The following is a 20,749-nucleotide window of genomic DNA, read 5'->3' as shown; positions in this document are numbered from 1 at the left end:
TTATAAAATATATTAGATGAGTCTAATAGGGGTTTATGAACCCAACAATTGGCTTCAAGAGCTTTGGTGTTGCATGCATAATCAGTTTGGTTTTTCCGAGTTAAATGTAACTTAATTAAAACTAGATATTTTAGATATAATGATATACTACGAAATTTTTTGCATGTACTATATTCTGGTTCTAAAATGTTTTTAGGTCATATTGATGATTTATCGATGATTATTGTTTAATTTAATGATTTTTAGTGAAATAATTACATTTTATTGAGTAAAATGAATTTTTATTTACTAAAAATAGTTATACTTCACTACTAGCCGTGATTTTTTAGTATGACCTCACATGCATATTTTGCATATTGTATGTAAAATTTCAGATCATTGGGATTAGTTTTGCTTGATTTATGATTTTTATGTGATAAAAATGTTATAAATGGAGGTTAAATGACTAAAAATAGTTAAACTTCGAAACAGGCCATGAAATTTTAATATGATATCATATGCATATTTTACAGATTGTATGTAAAATTTGAGATAAATGTGACTTATTATGAATGATTTATAATTTTAATGGTTTTTTTTGGTGAAATGTGAATATATATATATATATATATATATATATATATATATATATATATATATATATATATATATATATATATATATATATATATATATATATATATATATATATATATATATATATATATATATATAATCAAAAGTCCAACCATTACATCAGCATTGTTACACACTATTCTTACACATGAGCCGTCACAATGTTGAGCTTTTTACAGCACAAGACTAAATCTAGACTTCATTTCCTTACTCTTATACACATTATGAATATAACACCTAATTTCTTTGACAATTTGCCTTGGAATAGGTACCCTGTGTTCCTCTCTGCAAACATTCCGTGCCATCTAAATGTGGTAAATTAGAGCCACCACAGCTGCATAAACTAGCTGTTTCTTCAGCAATGACCTGCACCTCCACATACTGCACCAGTGCAAGACATCAGTAGTTGGCAGGGGTACCCCTAGCCATGCCCTCAACAAGTTCCAGCATCTTGTACTAAAATCACACAAATAGAAGAGATGTTGATGGTCTTCCATTTGTGTCCTGCAGATTTCACACAGTCCATCAGTGATGACACCAAACCTTAGCATCTTATCCTTAGTAAATAGCCTCTCCTGAATCATTAGCCACCCAATAAACGTATACTTAGGTAAACTGAGCATGTTCCATATCATAGGCCACCAATCCACGTTAACCAGGTCCCCCTGCAACCAAGCATATCCACTGGCCACAGTGTACTGTCCCTGATTAGCACACCAGATATCATTTATGAACCCTGCTTTCACTCTGTCTTTCACCTTGCAGATGGTCCTCTACACCCAGCTTGAGTTCAATGTAGGTGAGTAATCATACCAGTACCTTCCTTTCATATAAATATGGTCCACCCACTTAATCCATAAGTGGTCACTTTTAGTAGCTAACCAGGCAGTGTATTTAGCTATCTGAGTAGTATTTCATAGCCTGCAATCCACAATTCCCAAACCACCATATTTTTTCCCCAGACAAACTTGGTCCCAGGCTACAGCAGGAACTCTACCATACTTGTCACTGCCTGCCCAAAGATAGTTCCTACAAATTCTTGTGATCTTATCAATAACAGTGAGAGGGATGATGAATATCCTGGCCCAGAAAGAGTGCAATTGTGTAAGCACATCTTTGATGAGAACTAAGCGTCCAGCATAGCTAAGCTTCCTAGCCCCCCATCCTCGTATCCTCTCAACAACCTTCTCAATCAGTCTTGAACAGTCACCAACTGCCATTCTTTTGTAAGAGATTGGAATTCCCAAATACCTTAAAGGAAACTGCCCCAATTTGAACCCAGACATTTGCAGGATATATGCTACTTCCCCAGCATCCAAGCCATTGCAGTGGATCTCAGACTTGTCCTGATTCATAGCTAGACCAGAAGATCCAGAAAAAGTGGTAAAAGCTCTAAGGATAACAGTGATTGACTTCCTGTCCCCTCTACAAAACATCAGAAGGTCATCTGCAAAGCACAGATGAGACAACTTCAGAGCTCTGCATAAAGGGTGGAAAGTGAATTCCCTCCTAGTAGTAGTGGCTGCCATGAGCACCCTACTTAAGTACTCCATGCAAATTGTAAACAGAAGAGGAGATATGGGATCCCCCTGTCTAATTCCTCTTTTGCCTTGAAAATAGCTAAAGTAGGACCCATTAAGTGAAAGCGTGAACCAAGGTGAAGAGACACAGACCATAATCAACTTAATGATCTTCTCAGAGAAACCCAAAGTGAAGGAAAGGTAGATCTTTATACCTAACAACATACTCATATATGTATAAATTTAATTTGTCATAAAATTAACTAATGATCTTATGCATGCAAACATTAAAACAAAGTAAGGAAGAAACATTATTCTTACATTGCAATATCGGTATATAAGGGCACAAAAGAGTTCTCCTTCTCTTTTGTTCTTGAGCTATCCCTTAATGGAAGAACAAAAACCCAAGACCCAAGTGTAGGATCTCTCCCAAGGCTTTATACCCAAAGCTTTCTCTTAATTAAAACCAATATTATGAAGACTAGATAATATTAATTTTGTAAGAAAATTGAACCAAAAATTTGGTCTCCTTATGCATCCAAGTGCACGTTTTGGAGAAGAGCAGAGCGAGAAGTATTTGTGCTTACTTTAACACTTATATGCAGCATCTTTTTATGAATGAATCATGACATGAATTATCACTTTGGACATATAAGTCAAGGTGGGGCAAAGAGAAGAAGAAAAGCCACACCTTAAACTTTCACAAAGCGTGTAAAGAAGAGGAAAGGCCAAGGCTCTTTGTCTTCAAAATTTCGGCATTTTGATAATATGGATCCATATTATTTTTTTGTCAATTTGTCAATATGTTACATGTCATATGTCACATAAAATTGCTATGTATTTTTAACACATTTAAAAATCAACGTATTAATAAAAATACGTCATATACAAAAATTGACTTAGTAATTCATAATTACTTGTACCAAAATATTTTACCAGTTATAAATCACAACAACTTGTATTTATAACAATTCATTCAATTTCAATTGTTTCCTTAAACAATAATTTCATCTGAGTAAAGATACAATTCAATTACTCAGACCGTATCTCATTTAAATGAGACACGTAAATTTTACTTCCAAAATCGTCCGTCAATTTTCAAGTAATTTAATTAACTCGCAACATTATACGATTAATTAAATAATCAATTAAGAGTGTTGCCCTATAGGTATGACCTAGGGGATCAATTGATCACCACCGTCACGACTAATGTAATGTCAAACTCTAGTCACCAATCATTACCGATATGTGTGGACCAAGTTGACAAAGTAAAAATACTTCCCAAATGTATTCTTTAAAATGAGATTTAATAATGATATTTAAATCATATGATCGCACTGTTGTTGAGGACACATTTCCCAACAATCTCCCACTTGTCCTCGACAAGTGTGCGTCACCAATTCTCTTGTCCTATTACTATCTCCCACTCAATGCAAGGTGTCTTTCGGGTCGTACTTGCAAGTGATCATATCGTGAGTGGTTTCCTCGATCTGGAGAATAACTGATTGACCGGATTTATCCACCATGGATACATTCCGAGCGTGGCCACGCATTTCAAGTTCATTACTCCTCGAGTGGCCCTGAGATATTGTTATAACCATGACAAAGGGGTGGACAATTCCTATCGCACTCATTCCTTCGACTAGCCACAGCCATCATAACCCAAAATATGCCCATTTGACCCCATTTACGAAGGTCGTAGTAACACAAATCAAAGTTAATCCAAATCTGTGCCATCTTAGGTGAATAGCCTTTAGTCAAAAGAATCGACTCATTTGAATACTATAGCAGCTCTCGCCACGACCAGGCTATATAAATTTGCCGGAACTCTATAAGCGGTCATTAGGCCCGACAAAATATTCTATGACCGCTTTATGTGATCGACTAGTCATCTCACATGACTCTATGGCACTTGAACTTGCCATCAATCGCATCACACTCTTGTCACTTCGAGATGTCACCTCATACAAGTGACTATGGGCGAATACAATGTTAATCCGTGTTCACTTTAACGGGGTTCAATTGTCATTACAACCCGTTTGGATGTAACAAAGTATAAAAGGAGTTTTTAAAGAAAAACTCGAACGACAAATGTGATTATCACATATGAATAGTCAATGCCTGATTACTATTTCATGTTCTATAATCTTATTTGATCTTGTACGTAGTTGTTCATTTCAACTCAATTGAAATGACATGACTCATCATGTTTAGCCTTTGAGAAGGCTTTGGTTAGTAGGTTTTATCAACTTCTTGTACCTTACTCAACCTTACTACATACTCGTTTTCCTTTGTAATGTATACATTTGCATTACAAAACTTTCTGAGTATGTGTCGAGATCCAATCAAGACATAGGCCCTCTAGCCTTAGAATAGCTCCCACTGTTTTCACAGTGTGCGGGACTTATCCTTCTTGCACATCTCATGATTGCAAGTGTACTCAATTTCCGTTATAAATATTTCTCATTGTTCTTTATTGCCTAGAACGATTCTAGAAAATCTACTTCTTAATTATCATAGCCATAATGGTCTCTTAACCACCCTAATGTGTTTTGATTATGGTTTTGTCGAAACCATGCGCAATCTCAATTGTCAATTGTCACTTGTGTAACACCCTTACACAAAATTGCATCATAAACACTTTGCTTTACTTCCTTAATACTTCTGCAAGCACTTAAGGGTAATCTGGATGGCTTACTTGATAAAGATTACTTAAATTCGATTTTGAAAACAATTCATCATACTCAAAGTATATGAAGTTTTATACATCATTACTCATTTAATTGATCCCAATGAAGCAAATGGAATCAATCAAATATGTTCAATTTAATTGAACTAGTCATGAATCTTATCAACATAAGACTTCTTATTGACGTTAATATCATGTAGATTTATCTTCATAAATCTCGATATTAAAGATGTATTATATTACTCCAAAAGTCTTAAATCATTCTCAATGATCAATATGTCATCCACATATCGGACTAAATAAAATTTCCGTAACTCCCACTAAACTCCATGTATAAAAACAACTTCTCGTCTTATCGAGAAAAGTTTCATAACATGATAAAAAAATATTGATTCTAACTCATTGATGTCCTACTTAAGACCCTCTCTTAAGTCTCACATTATCTTAGGATTGCAAGAATCTATAAAACTCATGACATGTATTGAATACATTCCTTCTATTGAAGAAGTGGGTTTTAGATTCACTTGATGTGTTCATATCTTCATAATGAAACACAATCCCTAAGAAGATCCAAATAGACTTAAGCATTTCAATTAGTGCAAAACCTTTTGCAACCAATCTTGTTTTGAAATCTCTATTCATTAGTGCAAAACCCTTTGTCACTAATCAAGCCCTTTTGTTTCGGATTTTCATGGCTCCAAGCCTTGTATTGAGTTGTGACTTAAACACTCTTATGTAAGTCATATGTTCATTACTTTCTAGAAGTAATCAACTTGAATCAAACAATTTCTTTTGTAAGTTATAAGCTCTTTACTTTCTTAAAAGTAGCTTGAATTCATCATCTTTAACAAGTGACGAATTTAACCTCCTAGGTTTTAAAGAAACAACGTCTTACACAACACGTCTCATGTAGCCAAGAAAGACCTGTTTCTTGCGACATAACATTCTTTGTGGCTCTTGAATAATTTTCTCCCACTCTGTCTTCTAGAAATAAACTTGTATTTTTAGAAAGACAGTTTCACGAGCCACAAACCTGGTGTACTCGTGATTATAATAAGGAAAAATGAGCATTTGTTTCTTGTGAAAACTTACAAACATGGTACCCTTACCATTTCATATCTCATATGATTCTATTTAGTGGAATAATAATTTAGACAAAAATGATAAAATCCCCAAAAGGATCAAGTAACTCAAAGTAACTTGATTGAAGTCCAAACCATATCGAATAGCGTTTGATTTCTTATCCAACCACACATTACTCCATAATGCGTGCTAAGAGAGATTAACTTGTGATACTATATCACATTTCCTTTGGCTTATATCAAAGTCTTCACTTTGATAATCCCATCACGACTAAATCGTGATTCCTTGAACTCTTTGAACTTCTTCAAAAGATTTCTCTATTTACCTCATCAACTTAAATCGATGGTAAAAGAAAATGATCAACCTATTTTGGATCAATGATTTACAACCTCGATCTCCTTTTTAACCAAAAAGGCACGAGACATCTTGCTTTGAATACAAGATACGCATATACCATTAACAATCTAATGGTTTCAAGAGTACTCGATAACTCTTTGCGTTCATCATTCCAAAATTTAAGGTTTAATCTTGGGTTACCAATTTGAGTCTTGCATCATCTTCATGATATATTATTCTAGTTTGGTTTAGAATATAATCACCTTGATAATGGGCTAGCCATACATCAAATCGTGGTGTATAGGGTCACAAAAGTGAAACCTCTTTTGTATCTTAACAAGTTGTATTCTTATTTAGAGTTTATGTACTTAATAGTCACAATTAAGTACAACTCCAAACCCAAAAACTAGATTTAGTACACAATGACTCTATCTCTCGACTTCATTGTTGCTAGTCGTCATATTCTAATCATCCTATGTATCAAACATAATGATGAAAACCACCACCTGTTTCTAATATTGACGAAGTAGTACTAGCAAAATTTATGTTTAATCAAATAAACATTTATAGAAGAAGATCCCATTAGATGTCCCACAACTAACTTGTTGATTCTTCAATAATTTGGGGTAGTTTCCTTTCTCGTGTCCAACATTTAAGACAATGGAAACTTTATCGGTCGGGATTGATAGGTTTAGTATCGTCATTCTCAACAACTTTACTTTTAACATTACCTTGTATCAATTCCATTATAATCTTTACTTCTTGAACCTCGTCCTCATCTTAACGGTTTAAGAGAATGCTCCCACTCATTTCAATGAGTCTTTGCTTTGAGAAGCAAAAATTGAATTCATGAAGAACACTCTTCATTTGTTCGTTTTAGTCTTAAAAACTCTCATTGACGTGGTTGCGTTATTTTGGTCAATTACGAATTCTGACAAAACTAATTACCAAAACAATCATTTCAAGGTACTTAATTCTTTTAAGTACATGAAAAACAATCCATTGTAAGTAGATGTGTTAGTCTAGAATCAAAAACCTGTTTGATAATAGATAACTTTAATCTATACTCTTTGCAAGAGATCCTTAGCAATGGTTCATATGAGGTTTTAGAAGCAAAATTCAAATTTGTCTCTAGTTACGATGTTTTGATGGAGATTTTGAAAAATCGAAATGATATCGTATATGAATTGTGGTAAAGAAATAGAACAATATGATAACGGAATAGTGGAAAACTTAACACTTATCGTTTTAAATCATACTTGTAGATAACAAGTTTTATGCATTTTTCTAGTGACCTCTACCCAACTAGATAAATGATTCCAAGACCCAAATTCATATCAACTTGGGGCACGGTGTGCCGAAATACCCCTCATCAATATAACTCGGTGGATTAACTCTTTAATCGATTCTACTTTTAGAACTCTTGGTCGATGATATTTACATTAATATTCATCTCTAGCCCGAAACACATCCGGAAATACGTCGTGAATACTTTCGTTGAGTACAACCCAAATTTCGAATAAATGTGTCCATGATCCAAACCCACATCAACTTAGGGCACGGTGTGCCGAAATACCCTTCATCAACATGAATTCGGTGGATTGACATTTATCACCCACTTCACCAACGTAACAAGGTTTGTCTTACGCAGTAAAAGCCGGCTCAACTCCCTTAAACCGGTACTTCATGGTTTCTACTATTTGGTAAGGCTATGTCTCAATTGTTTATTTTAGCAAGAGGTCATGTCAATTTATTATCTATCACGTTTTAAGTGAACTAAAGCGGTGAACTACGATAATTGTAATTGACACGGTCGATGAACTCGATTAGAACGATGATGCATGTTTTAGTTATGGCGATTTAGCGATGCATGCGACATATAAAAATGCAAAACATAAAAATAAATCCTAGTATGGCCTGCCTAAGAATAGAAAACTGTTTAACTATTACATATTCGGAAACCAACTCCATTGGTCCCTAGAACTTGATTTGCATCTCGAGGTAACACCGTCTTAATGTATCGCCATCTTTAGGAACTCCGTCTTTAGGAACTCCGGAATGAATTAAAATTACATAATGAATTACATAATTCCTATTATACATTTGTTACTATAATAAAAATAAATCTATTAAATAACAAGACGGTGATACGAGATCACATTAAAATTACAACCGAATCGATATTCCCATACATTTCGGGTAATACCAATTAAAACTAAGGCCATACTAAGCAAAATTACATAATTCAAAAATTATATAAATAAAAAACATTCAACAATTGAAATATGCAGCATTATAATATGTATGAACATGCCCAATTTTATGCTAAATCGCCTTTAAATTAGCCAATATCATATATTACTCGGTTTTTACGGATTTGCGTGATTTCAACGTTTTATAATCACCAAAAATACATAAATTCATATTTATGCATAAGTTAATTACCCTAACCTCTTAGGACTCAAAATTTAGTCTTCACTAATAATTTGACCATAATTAACTCATAATTGTTCATAATGGACTTAAAATTATAATAAAATGCTATAAACTTCAAATAAATCATAAAAATTTCAAATAAATTCAAAATTCAAAATTTAAACTTATGAACATTCTGGAAAAATACCATGACACTCATAATGTTCAAAAACTTAGGTTAAAAATTTGGAATTTTATCCGGAAAAACAATGTTGCGGTTTATCGGTTTTAACTAAATTAATCATAAAAATATGAGAAAAATTATTTTCATCAACTTTTCAATTTTAGATCTGAAAAAGATAATAAAAAGCAACATGTGACGTTTTTCCTTAGTCATGAAGTATGTTTTAGCAATTTTCACTAATTAAGTCACTATTTATGCTATTTTTAATCAAAAATCCATAAATCATGCATAAAGACTTCAATATAGCCAATTATTTTACACACATCTCGTAAAATTGCATGTGACAACATACTAAATTTATATGACCAGATTCGAAATTTATCTCATATTAACCAATTTTTCACCAAAAAACGAATTTAATAATGAAAAATTCATTTTTCGAGCATAACAACTCATAAAATTATGAAAATTTCCAGATCATCTAAAAATAATATATATGAAAACATATCCAAAAAGAACTGGAAAATTCGAAGTGTAGCTAATTTTCGTCCAAAAATGGCATTTTTATCATAAAAATCACATTTTAATGCCAATATTATATAATATGAACAAGTAAAATCCAGTAAATTAACCAAAAATCCTAAAAATCATTTTAGGACCAGAAACTTATCATGCATGAATTAATTTCGTGATATATCATAATAACACAAATTCACAAGTTTTATATGTTAATCGTATAACTCGGAAAAACTATAACCGATTTGCATGCAAATAACCATGGCTCTGATACCAATTGAAGGAAAGGTAGATCTTTATACCTAACAACATACTCATATATGTATAAATTTAATTTGTCATAAAATTAACTAATGATCTTATGCATGCAAACATTAAAACAAAGTAAGGAAGAAACATTATTCTTACATTGCAATATCGGTATATAAGGGCACAAAAGAGTTCTCCTTCTCTTTTGTTCTTGAGCTATCCCTTAATGGAAGAACAAAAACCCAAGACCCAAGTGTAGGATCTCTCCCAAGGCTTTATACCCAAAGCTTTCTCTTAATTAAAACCAATATTATGAAGACTAGATAATATTAATTTTGTAAGAAAATTGAACCAAAAATTTGGTCTCCTTATGCATCCAAGTGCACGTTTTGGAGAAGAGCAGAGCGAGAAGTATTTGTGCTTACTTTAACACTTATATGCAGCATCTTTTTATGAATGAATCATGACATGAATTATCACTTTGGACATATAAGTCAAGGTGGGGCAAAGAGAAGAAGAAAAGCCACACCTTAAACTTTCACAAAGCGTGTAAAGAAGAGGAAAGGCCAAGGCTCTTTGTCTTCAAAATTTCGGCATTTTGATAATATGGATCCATATTATTTTTTTGTCAATTTGTCAATATGTTACATGTCATATGTCACATAAAATTGCTATGTATTTTTAACACATTTAAAAATCAACGTATTAATAAAAATACGTCATATACAAAAATTGACTTAGTAATTCATAATTACTTGTACCAAAATATTTTACCAGTTATAAATCACAACAACTTGTATTTATAACAATTCATTCAATTTCAATTGTTTCCTTAAACAATAATTTCATCTGAGTAAAGATACAATTCAATTACTCAGACCGTATCTCATTTAAATGAGACACGTAAATTTTACTTCCAAAATCGTCCGTCAATTTTCAAGTAATTTAATTAACTCGCAACATTATACGATTAATTAAATAATCAATTAAGAGTGTTGCCCTATAGGTATGACCTAGGGGATCAATCGATCACCACCGTGCCGCACGACAAGTAATGTCAAACTCTAGTCACCCAATCATTACCGATATGTGTGGACCAGTTGACAGTAAAAATACTTCCCAAATGTATTCTTTAAAATGAGATTTAATAATGATATTTAAATCATATGATCGCACTGTTGTTGAGGACACATTTCCCAACACAAAGCACCCAACATCTGCTCAATGAACTCCCATTCTATAGAATCATATGCTTTTTTTAAGTCCACTTTCATCAAGCATCTTGGTGAGCATGTTTTCCTTTTATACAACCTCACCAGGTCTTGACAAATCAGTATATTATCAACAATTTCCCTCCCTTTAATAAACGCACTCTGGTTTTCACTGATGACATGAGGAATAACAGCTGCCACCCTGTTACAGAGCACCTTAGAAATTGCTTTATATATAACATTGCAGCACTCAATTGGTCTGAAGTTTGCAACAGAAATGGGCTGAGCTTTCTTAGGGATTAATGTTAGTATTGTAGTATTAACCTGCCTCAATAACTTTCCATTAGTGAAAAACTCCAACACAGCTTGAACCACATCATTCCCAATCACAGGGAATGCATCTCTATAGAATTGAGATGAAAAGCCATCAGGGCCAGGAGCTTTGCTAGCTGGAATAGAAAACAAGGCTTCCTTGACCTCAGATTCAGTAACAGGCCTCATCAACTCAGTCACATGTTCAGCAGACAAAGTTCTACCCAGTTTAACAACAGGAATAAGAATAGGATGGACAGCCTTACTAGTTCCCAACAACTGAACATAATATTCAACAAATGCAGCTTCAATTGCTTCAGGTTCAGTATGAAGGACACCCCTCATATCTTGAATGCTTAGGACTTTATTCTGCAGCCTTCTAGCCTTGATTACACTATGGAAATATTGAGTATTCACATCCCCATCTTTCATCCATTGAGCTTTGGCCTTCTGCACCAGAAACTTCCTCCTTGCCTCCTCTAACTCCTTATATGCATCATCAGCCATTTTTGCATCTGCCTGCATCTGGGAATCAGTAGGGTTTCTCTGCAATTGCTTCTGAACATTATACATATGCATCTTAGCCACTTCTACAGCAGTTTCAACATTGGAGAACCTGTCATTATTCAGCTCCTTCAATGGTTTTTTCAAAGCCTTAAGCTTCTTGACTACTTGAAACATCTTGACACCAGCAACTCTGGTATCCCAAACCTTCCTCACGATGCTGATAAACCCATCAGCCTGCCCCCACATATCAAAATATTTAAAATTGCTTCTCCTCTTATCCACTGAAGGCCTAAGCACCATTGTACATGGGCAATGGTCAAAAATCTCCTCAGGATGGAAGGTAGTGAGAGTATCAGGGTACCTATCCAACCATTCATCAGTGATCAAAGCCCTGTCTATCCTACTGAAGACCATAGAACCCACCTCATGTTTATTCGTCCAGGTAAAGAAAGCTCCCTGAGCAGGTATGTCCATCAGTCCACAATAGGCCACACAGTCCTGAAACCCTTTAAGTTCAGCAGCTGTGACTTCAGATCCAATTCTTTCATTCATTGCAAGCACATTGTTGAAATCTCCTAGCACAACCCAAGGCCCATCAACTATACTACTCATAGTACACAGAGACTCCCAGAGTGCCTCCCTTTCAGCAATTCTGTTGTAGCCATAAACCATAGACATCCACCAAGACTCCCTAGTAGGTCTATAAGTTATTTTAGTATGAATGACTTGAGCTTCACTGCCATGAACCTCCACTTTATAATTAGTATCATCCCAGATAATCCAAATTCGTCCACCATCATGACTAGCTATGTTAGTTACTAAAGACCAGTGAGTACCAATGCCTTGATGTACTTTATTAATAGAATCTACCTTGACCCTAGTTTCCAACAAACCAAAAACTCCTACCTTATTATTATGTAGAAACCACTTAACTTCCTTTTGTTTATTCACACTATTTATTCCCCTAACATTCCAGCATCCAATGCTACCCATTTTCAATTAGTGACAAACCCTCCTCCTGTTCACCACCAGTAACCTTCCTTATTTGGATAGAATGCTCCAGCACCTCCAAATAAGTACCCCTGCCAATGCCAGTACTAAATCCCCCATGCCTTGTCATCTGAGTTATAATTATTGTAGGTGAAACAGAAGGTCGAAATGAGAATGGCAGTGGTGTAACTAATCCATTGCCAAGTCCCATTGCCACCGTTGACACCCTAGGAACTACAACAGGCTGCACTGGTACAGGAGGTTGTGGAGGAGCTGCCTGAGGACCTCCCCCAGTCTTCTTAGGGACCCATGCCTTCCTGGGTTTAGGTGCCTCAACCTTCTCCTTCCTCCTGCAATCACGTGCTATATGACCCATAATCTTGCACTCAGTACAAAGCACAGGCTTACACTCATAATGTACTATTTGCCTATGATGTATGTCCATTTCATCATCAAACTCCACTACATCAGGCAAAACATTCCCCACTTTCACTTCAACCATCACCCTTGCATACCCCAGAAAGGTTTTCAGCTGAGTATTGCTATCACACCTGACTAGGACACCCACCAAACTAGCAATCTTGTTCAAGGCATTACCCCAAAACTTCAGAGGCAGACCATAAAAGCGAATCCATATAGGAACTTTATCCACAGCCTCTTTGATGAGCTTAGTCGTTGGCGTCCATTCCTTAACTACCACAGGCTTGTTATCAAAGAAGATGGGACCAGCCTGAAGTACTCTCAACTTCATTTCCTCAGTTTTAAATCGTACAACAAAAATACCATTAGAGTGAAAAGAGAGTTTCCCATAATCAGTATATCCCCAAATTCTTTTAACAAATCCGTCGATAACTTTCCATGGTGGGTTTGCTCCCAGGACATAACAATACACGGCGGTGGACCAGTACTTTAATTCAGCATCAACATCCGAGTTAGTAAGCTGAAGAGAACTTACCCTGGACGATGATTCAGAATTAGCATCCCCACTTTTGTTACTCCTTGGAACATCAACCCAGTCCTCCTCAGATTCTTCCTCAAGTATTGATTCCATCACTTCATTCAAATTATACGGCCTTAGAACAGAAATAGGTTCCGTTGAACCCTCCTCATCAGATTGATCATCCGTAACCCTAGAAATTACCCGATATCGCGAACCAGAATTTGTAATATGAGGCGTATTACTACTATTTTTGTGTTTTTGTGTATTAATTTGTGAATTATTATTTGAATTTAGTCTAATTAGTCTACTAGTTTTGGGATCGTTCTTACGTTGTTGCGCCATTGATGATTAACGAAGAAAAAACCCCAAATCGCTTTCTCTCTCTATATTAAAGCTCATTCTCTCTCTTGGATTATCGCAACGACAGTTTTAATGGTTAAAATGATATAAATAGTGACTATTTTTAGAAAAAATAGCTAAAATAAATTTTTTGGCATGAAATTTTTCTCTAATGTTGTATATATGATATGAACATCAGATCTAAAGTTGCATGATTAATTTTGATTGATTTGGTATGTTTATTTTTTTTATGTGATAAAATCGATAAAAGGGCAACTTTATTAGTCATAAAAATAAATTCGAAATTTTTGGTTGAAATTTTGCCATTTCCAGGCTCTGGAATTCTTTTAAGAATGTTTAAAATTTTGATTTTGATTTTTTCATAACTTTTATGTTTAATTTGGAATTAAATGGTAAAAGTTAAGATTTATACGATTCATTAATGAAGTAAATTATAAATATTTTGTGGGCAAATTTTATTGAGTTTTTTGGAATCTTGATAATATTCCAGTATTTACAAAAATGTGATTTCGAATTTTTCCAATTTTTTATGATTTATTGGGAATTATTTCATAATTGTTATGATTAAAAGAAGTTTAATAAGCAATAATACAAAACCAAGTTGAATTATTGTCAAAAGTTGAATAAAGACTAATTTTGAGTCCTAATTGAGTTAAGTTAATTAACTTGAGCTTAAATTTGATTTAAGTATTGATTTGTGGTTTTAAATAAGTTATTATCACGCGTTTCCATAAAACCGGATTATATACGATATAAGGTTTAAGTAGGGCGATTTGACACATTAATTTGGCATGTTAGACACATATAATAATGCTGCTTTTTAATTGATGAATGTCATAATTTTATTTATGTAATTTTGAATTATGTAATTTATCTTAGTATGACCTTAGTTTTAATCGGTATTACCCGAAATGTAAGGGAATACCGGTTTGGTTGTAATTTTAATGTGATCTCGTATCACTTTTTTTTTTACTAGATTTTATTTTACAAATGTATAATTAAAATTGCAATGTATTTTATTATTATTTGTAATTCCGGAGTTCCTTCAAGACGGTGCCAATCGGAAAGGCGTTCCGATCAAGATGGAGTCCTTGGGAAGCATGCCACTTGAAGTTCAAGGGGCCAATGGAGTTGGTTTCTGAATTTGTAAATAGAATATTAGATTTTCTATTTTAGGAAGGCCATACTAGGAAATTTATTTATTGCTTTGTATTTTTCCTTTATATGTTGCATGCATTGCCAAATCGCCATAAACAACACATGCATATCATATCGAGTAATCGACCGTGTCAATTATAATTATCGTTAGTTCAATAATTTAGTTCACTTAAATTTGATAGATAATGAATTGACACGACCTCACACATTTTAAAGATTGAGACATAGTCTTACCAAATAGTAGGAACCTATGAATCTCAATTTCATAAGGGTACAATACAATTTTTCGGGGTGCTCTCTATTGACGTTAGGTAAGTGGGGTAATAAATAGTTATTACACTTCGAAATTTTGTTGATCTCAACGAAAGTATTAGAGGGATCATTGTCCCAATAGGTTCGGGCTAAAGATGAATTTAATGTAATTTCATCGACTGAGAGTTCTAATTGTAGAATCGGTTAAAATGGTTAACCCACCAAGTTATATTAATAAGAGGTGTAGAGGGACCCTAGGCTCACATCCAAAGTTAATATGAATTTTGGGTCTCGAAATCATTTATATAATTGGGTGGAGGTAATTATATAAATGCTAAAACATGCTAAAATGTTTTAGATATAACTATGAATGTTTAATTTTCCCACTATTTCGTTATTTTTAACGTTGTTCTATTTCATTACTCCTACTCATATGCGATATCATTCGATTGTAACACGAGTCTCCGCTAAACCACTATTGCTAACGACAAAAAATCTCTTTCTAAAAATGAATTGTATCATAGGTTGTGGACTAGCTCCATAGGAATCGTTCTATTCCATAGAACTCGATAGGAATTGTCCTATGCAAATACAAGATTAACATCTTAAATCCCTTACATACCCATGTATATGAAATCTCTTATGAAGAAGAATAAATAGAAGTAGTAATTAGTCAAAATATATTTTGATAATTCTTCTATGCACACATGGTTCAAAAGTCTTATTGTTCAACCTAAACGCTTGTCATCAAGCACTTAAGTTGTTAAGAATATGACAATGTTAAATTGGTAAATTAATTTGTTAGAAATTTTAATTGACCAAATAACACAATAGAGTTCATCCTTGTGAAGGATTAACTAGGAATTTATATGAAGATAAGTCTTCATCAAGTAGAAATTCTTGAAGTCAGTGGGAGGAATGAAAGGTAAGTACATATCTTAATTGTTAAGGATAGAACTAGGCTCGAAAGAGAAGGTGTTAGACACTAAAATAGATACAAACTCCAATAAGTAAAGATCAAGGAATTTGGTTGTGTGAGTCCAACATATTCCTTCCTGAAAATCTATGACATTGACATTGCATTCTTGCCAAATACCACATCATGAATATTTGATACAAATTTGTGGTTTTCGTCATGATATTTGGCATTATCGTGTGACGACTAGGAAGAATAAGTTCAGAAATTTGCATGAATGGAATTAGGGTAGTTGCCATTTCATCCATGAATATATCAATGTTGTAGTGTACTCATTTTAAGTTTGTATTTAGAAATGTACCTCCATAATTGTTATGATGTACACTAACTCTAAATAAGAATATAATTCAAGTTTTTGTATAAAACGCAAAGGGTTTTCACTATTATGCAATTAAAATAAGCGTTGTGCCCTTACATACCACGATTAAGTTTATGCTGAGACCATACAAATCAAGCTAATTATATTCAAACTAGAAATAAATGTCAAGACCAAGTTGGTGACCCAAATCATTTCTCAATTCTCGATTGAAAATCACATTTAGAAACTAGTTTTGACTAGTCTCCTAAACCATTTGATTGGGAATCTTCTGGTGTGCGTGAATCTTCTCTTCAAAGCAAGTTAATTCATGACTTTTTCTGGAAAAGGATTATGAATAGAGCAAGATATTCGCCCAATTAACACTTTGAAGTGTATGGTCGAATACAATTTCAATCAGAAAAGGTTATTACTTCTTCATCTCTTTTACCAACGATCTAGGTAGATACTTGATATCCACTTAATGAGGTAAGAAAAAGAAATTCTTTGAATAAGTTCGATGAATGTTTAAGAAGTATCAAAACCTACAGATTATAAACCAAAGTATTAGTACTTTGTTAAAATAGGGAACAATAAAGTGATGACTTTTATCTGCACCAAATACAGTGTGATATGGTATCACAAAGTTCACTTTCATTACGATATGATTGAATCTTTACATTGTAGTTGGAGGTAGTTCATGTTATAAAATATGTCTGGCATTTAAATTTTCCACTAATATAAAACATGGTTAAAGCAATCATCTACTTTTCATATGAGATATGATTAGCCATGGTACCTAAATTGTAGCATGTTTCGATAGTAAACATCTGCTCTCTCTTCCTATATGATCACGAAAACAAAGGGTTTGTGGCTCGTGATGCTGTCTATTAAAGAAAAAAGGATTATTTCTTTAAGACAGAGTGGGAGAAAATGTTCAAGAGCCACAAACTGAGAATAAGACGTAGGAAGATGTTCCTTCTTGGTCAAAATCTGTAATTATTTCTTCGAAACCTAAGTTGATAGGAGTCATGTTACCTTTTGAAAGTAACAATCCTGTAACACATTAAGATGCTTTATCTAGTCTCAACTCCACAAGTGTCCGAAATGAGAATAAACATGAAAATGTTTATTTAGCTTGGTTGGTTGATGGCAAAGGATTTTTCACGCAACAATAACGCTTAATTAAAATTCGGATTTTATAGTTGGATTTAAAAATCATCTTGTATGAGTTTAGAAAATCGCAACTATCCTAAGGTAGTATGAAAACTTAAGAAGAAGTCTTAAGTAGAAGTAAAGGAGTTGAATTGTATGTTTTGATCATGTGATAAACTTTCCTCGAATTGTCGAGTAGTTCTGTTTATACATGGAGTTTAGTGGGAGTAATGTGGTGGTACTAGTCTTATGTGTAAGGGACATACTGATCTTTGTGAATGATGGAAGACTCAGGAGAAGAATAACACATCTCTAAGGTATCCAGACCTATAAAGATTGATCTAAGAGGATATTAGCGTTAAATGAATATTCTTATATTGATAAGACTCTAAACAAGTTCAAAGGTGTTGAACATGTAGAAATTGAATCCACTTGCTTCCGCTGCGGGATTAATTCATTATGCTAAGATGTATTACCATTCTTAAACCTTGTATACTTGGAGTATGACAAGATGTTACAAATCAAATCTTTGAGAGAAGTCTCTATATAGCCACATAGTTCATTAGTTAGTACTCAGGAAGTACTAAAGATATGAAGCTAAGCATTTAGAAATGAGATGGATTTATGTGCAAGGAGTTACACAAAAACCATATTCTAAACATATAAGGATGGTTAGAGAACCATCTTGGCTATATTATTTAAGGAGGATATCTGCTAAAAACGTCCTAGGCATTTGAACAAAGAGATATACACAGCGGAAATTGAGTACACTTGTGATAATGAGATATGCAAGAAGGAAGGGATTTTATTAGGATTCGATTTTATGAATTGGAGGAACTATGGTAGTTCGTTCCAATAACCGAAGGTCCTATCCCTACACACTGTGAGGACAGTGAGAGTTATTCCAAGGCAAGAGAGCCTATGTCTAGATAGGATCTAGACACGTACTCAAAAGTTTTATAATGCAAGATTATGCACAAGATTGGGAAATAGTATATAGTAAGGTTAGGGAAAGTGCAAAGTGTTGCTAAAACTTGCTAACCAAGGCCTTTTCATAGGCTAAGCATGATAAGTCATGCCATTTCAATTGAGTTGAGATGTATAGTTATATACAATATTAAGTATGGATTATAGATTATGTAGTAATTGATATGGTATCAATTTTACATATGTGATAATGCATTCATCGTTTGAGTTTTACTAAAAACTCTTTTATTACTTTGTTATATCCAAATAGGTTGTAAGAACAACGTTGAACCCTATTAAAGTGAACTGGATTAACATAGTATTGGCCCCTAATTGCTTATATGAGGTGACGTCTCGAAGTGACTAGAGTGTGATGCGATTGATGGCAAGTTCAAGTGCCATAGAGCCATAAGAGATGACTAGTCGATCACATAGGCAGACTGTATTGGACACTCTATCGGGCTGTGATCGCTTATAGATTTATGGTAATTTTTATAAAGCCTGCTCGTGGTGAGAGCTACTAAAGTATTATTTTGAGTCGATTCTTTGACTAAAGACTGTTCGCCCAAGTTGGCACAGTTTCTGATTGGCTTTGATTCATGCTCTACGACTGTCGTAACTGAGGTCAAATGGGCATCTTTTGGGTCATGATGAGCTGTGGCTATTCAAATGGAATAGTGCGATAGGAATTATCCATCCCCTTGTCAGGGTTATCTAAAATCTCAGGGCCACTCGAGGAGTAATGAACTGAAAATGCGTCGCCATGCTCGGAAGCTATCTACGGTAGATAATTATTTGTATTTGATACAAGTTAATTAATCTCTTATACAAATTGAATTATGTGAGTTAAATATTTGTTATGAGCTTAAAACTCATAATTATAAATAAGATTTATAAATATTTTGAGATAAAGGTTGGTAGTTAATTAAATTTACAGCAAGTTGTAAGTTAATTAAAATGGGCATCATAGTACCCATTAACTGATGTGATGACGATAAGACACACTCAACAAGTTGAGCATATATACATCGTCCGTTAATTTGTCACATAATTGTTATACGACAAATTAAAAATTTAATTATGCGCAATAATTAAACACAAGGTTAATAAGCATTTACGGGACAAATGTCGAAAACCGAAATGGATCCTACAAACCCCATAACCGGTTTTAAGAGGGCATATGGAGTCCATTGGTTTTTGTCTTCTTGTGTTTGGAAGATGCTATAGACACAATGATTATTAACCTTATTAATCGCACCTAGCTAGTCTAGACTACCTAAAAAGCATGGAATAAAAAAAATGAAAAAGAAAACCCACCCACTTACCTATGGGTGCCGGTTTTGGGAGCTCAATATAGAGGATTTTGTGGTTCATTTTTTCATTCCAAGGTCTTCCTATTTTCTCACTACTTCTCTCTAAAATAAATCTCTCCAAAATAATATAATGATATTATAAGATAATTACTAATGTAGTAATAACATTATTAAGGGTATATTACTACAACTATCTAGTTAATATTTGTAGTAATCTTTGTGCTCGTCTTGGGTGCTCACTAAATGAGGTATTCTAGTTTGATACTCGGTTTTGGATGATCATCCTTTTACTAATATCTCAAGAACTACAAGAGAAGGAGCCTCTTGTGGTGCCCTATTTTGAACCACACAACAATGTAAGGAGAATTATTTTTCTTCTTAATCTTCTTATTTTGTATAAAATCATCTTGCATGCAACTACATCCAAGAGATAAATTAATGAGTAAATTATAAAATATATTAGATTAGTCTAATAGGGGTTTATGAACCCAACAAAAGGATCGGGCATCGCCCGCGCATTAAATCTAGTATATATATAAAGGATGCATAAAAATAATACGTTAATATTCTTGACAAAGTGAAAGACGGTATTGGATATGTTTTTTTTACTTGTATGACTTTATCACTAATTAGAAAATAATATCCAACATATTGCTGTTAATTCTTTACCGATTTAATTAAGTTTATAACTTTTCAATAGTTTACAA

At 33.8% G+C, this 20,749-nt stretch overlaps 1 protein-coding gene across 1 annotated transcript; it reads right to left on the bottom strand.

Annotated features, from left to right (window-relative positions):
* Positions 1-920: 920 nt before the first annotated feature.
* Positions 921-13,909, bottom strand: LOC141632153 (uncharacterized). Its single transcript, XM_074444728.1, has 4 exons — positions 12,627-13,909; positions 10,818-12,514; positions 1,584-2,062; positions 921-1,388 (listed from the first exon to the last, which is right to left on the bottom strand). Exons 1-4 carry the CDS (start codon positions 13,907-13,909, stop codon positions 921-923), a joined length of 3,927 nt encoding a protein of 1,308 aa, XP_074300829.1.
* Positions 13,910-20,749: the final 6,840 nt, after the last annotated feature.

The sequence above is a fragment of the Silene latifolia genome, chromosome Y (genome assembly GCF_048544455.1).
Source record: "Silene latifolia isolate original U9 population chromosome Y, ASM4854445v1, whole genome shotgun sequence".
Lineage (NCBI taxonomy): Eukaryota > Viridiplantae > Streptophyta > Magnoliopsida > Caryophyllales > Caryophyllaceae > Silene > Silene latifolia.
The sequence above is the reverse complement of the archived record's forward strand: the minus strand, read 5'-3'. Positions and strand labels throughout refer to the sequence as shown.

Coding starts and splice junctions, on each gene's coding strand:
- LOC141632153 (XM_074444728.1), bottom strand. CDS start 13,909: ATGGCGCAACAACGTAAGAACGATCCCAAAACTAGTAGACTAATTAGA. Junction 12,515..12,626: donor TTGTCACTAATTGAAAATGG/GTAGCATTGGAT, acceptor GTTGGAAACTAG/GGTCAAGGTAGATTCTATTA. Junction 2,063..10,817: donor GTTCATTGAGCAGATGTTGG/GTGCTTTGTGTT, acceptor TGTGCTTTGCAG/ATGACCTTCTGATGTTTTGT.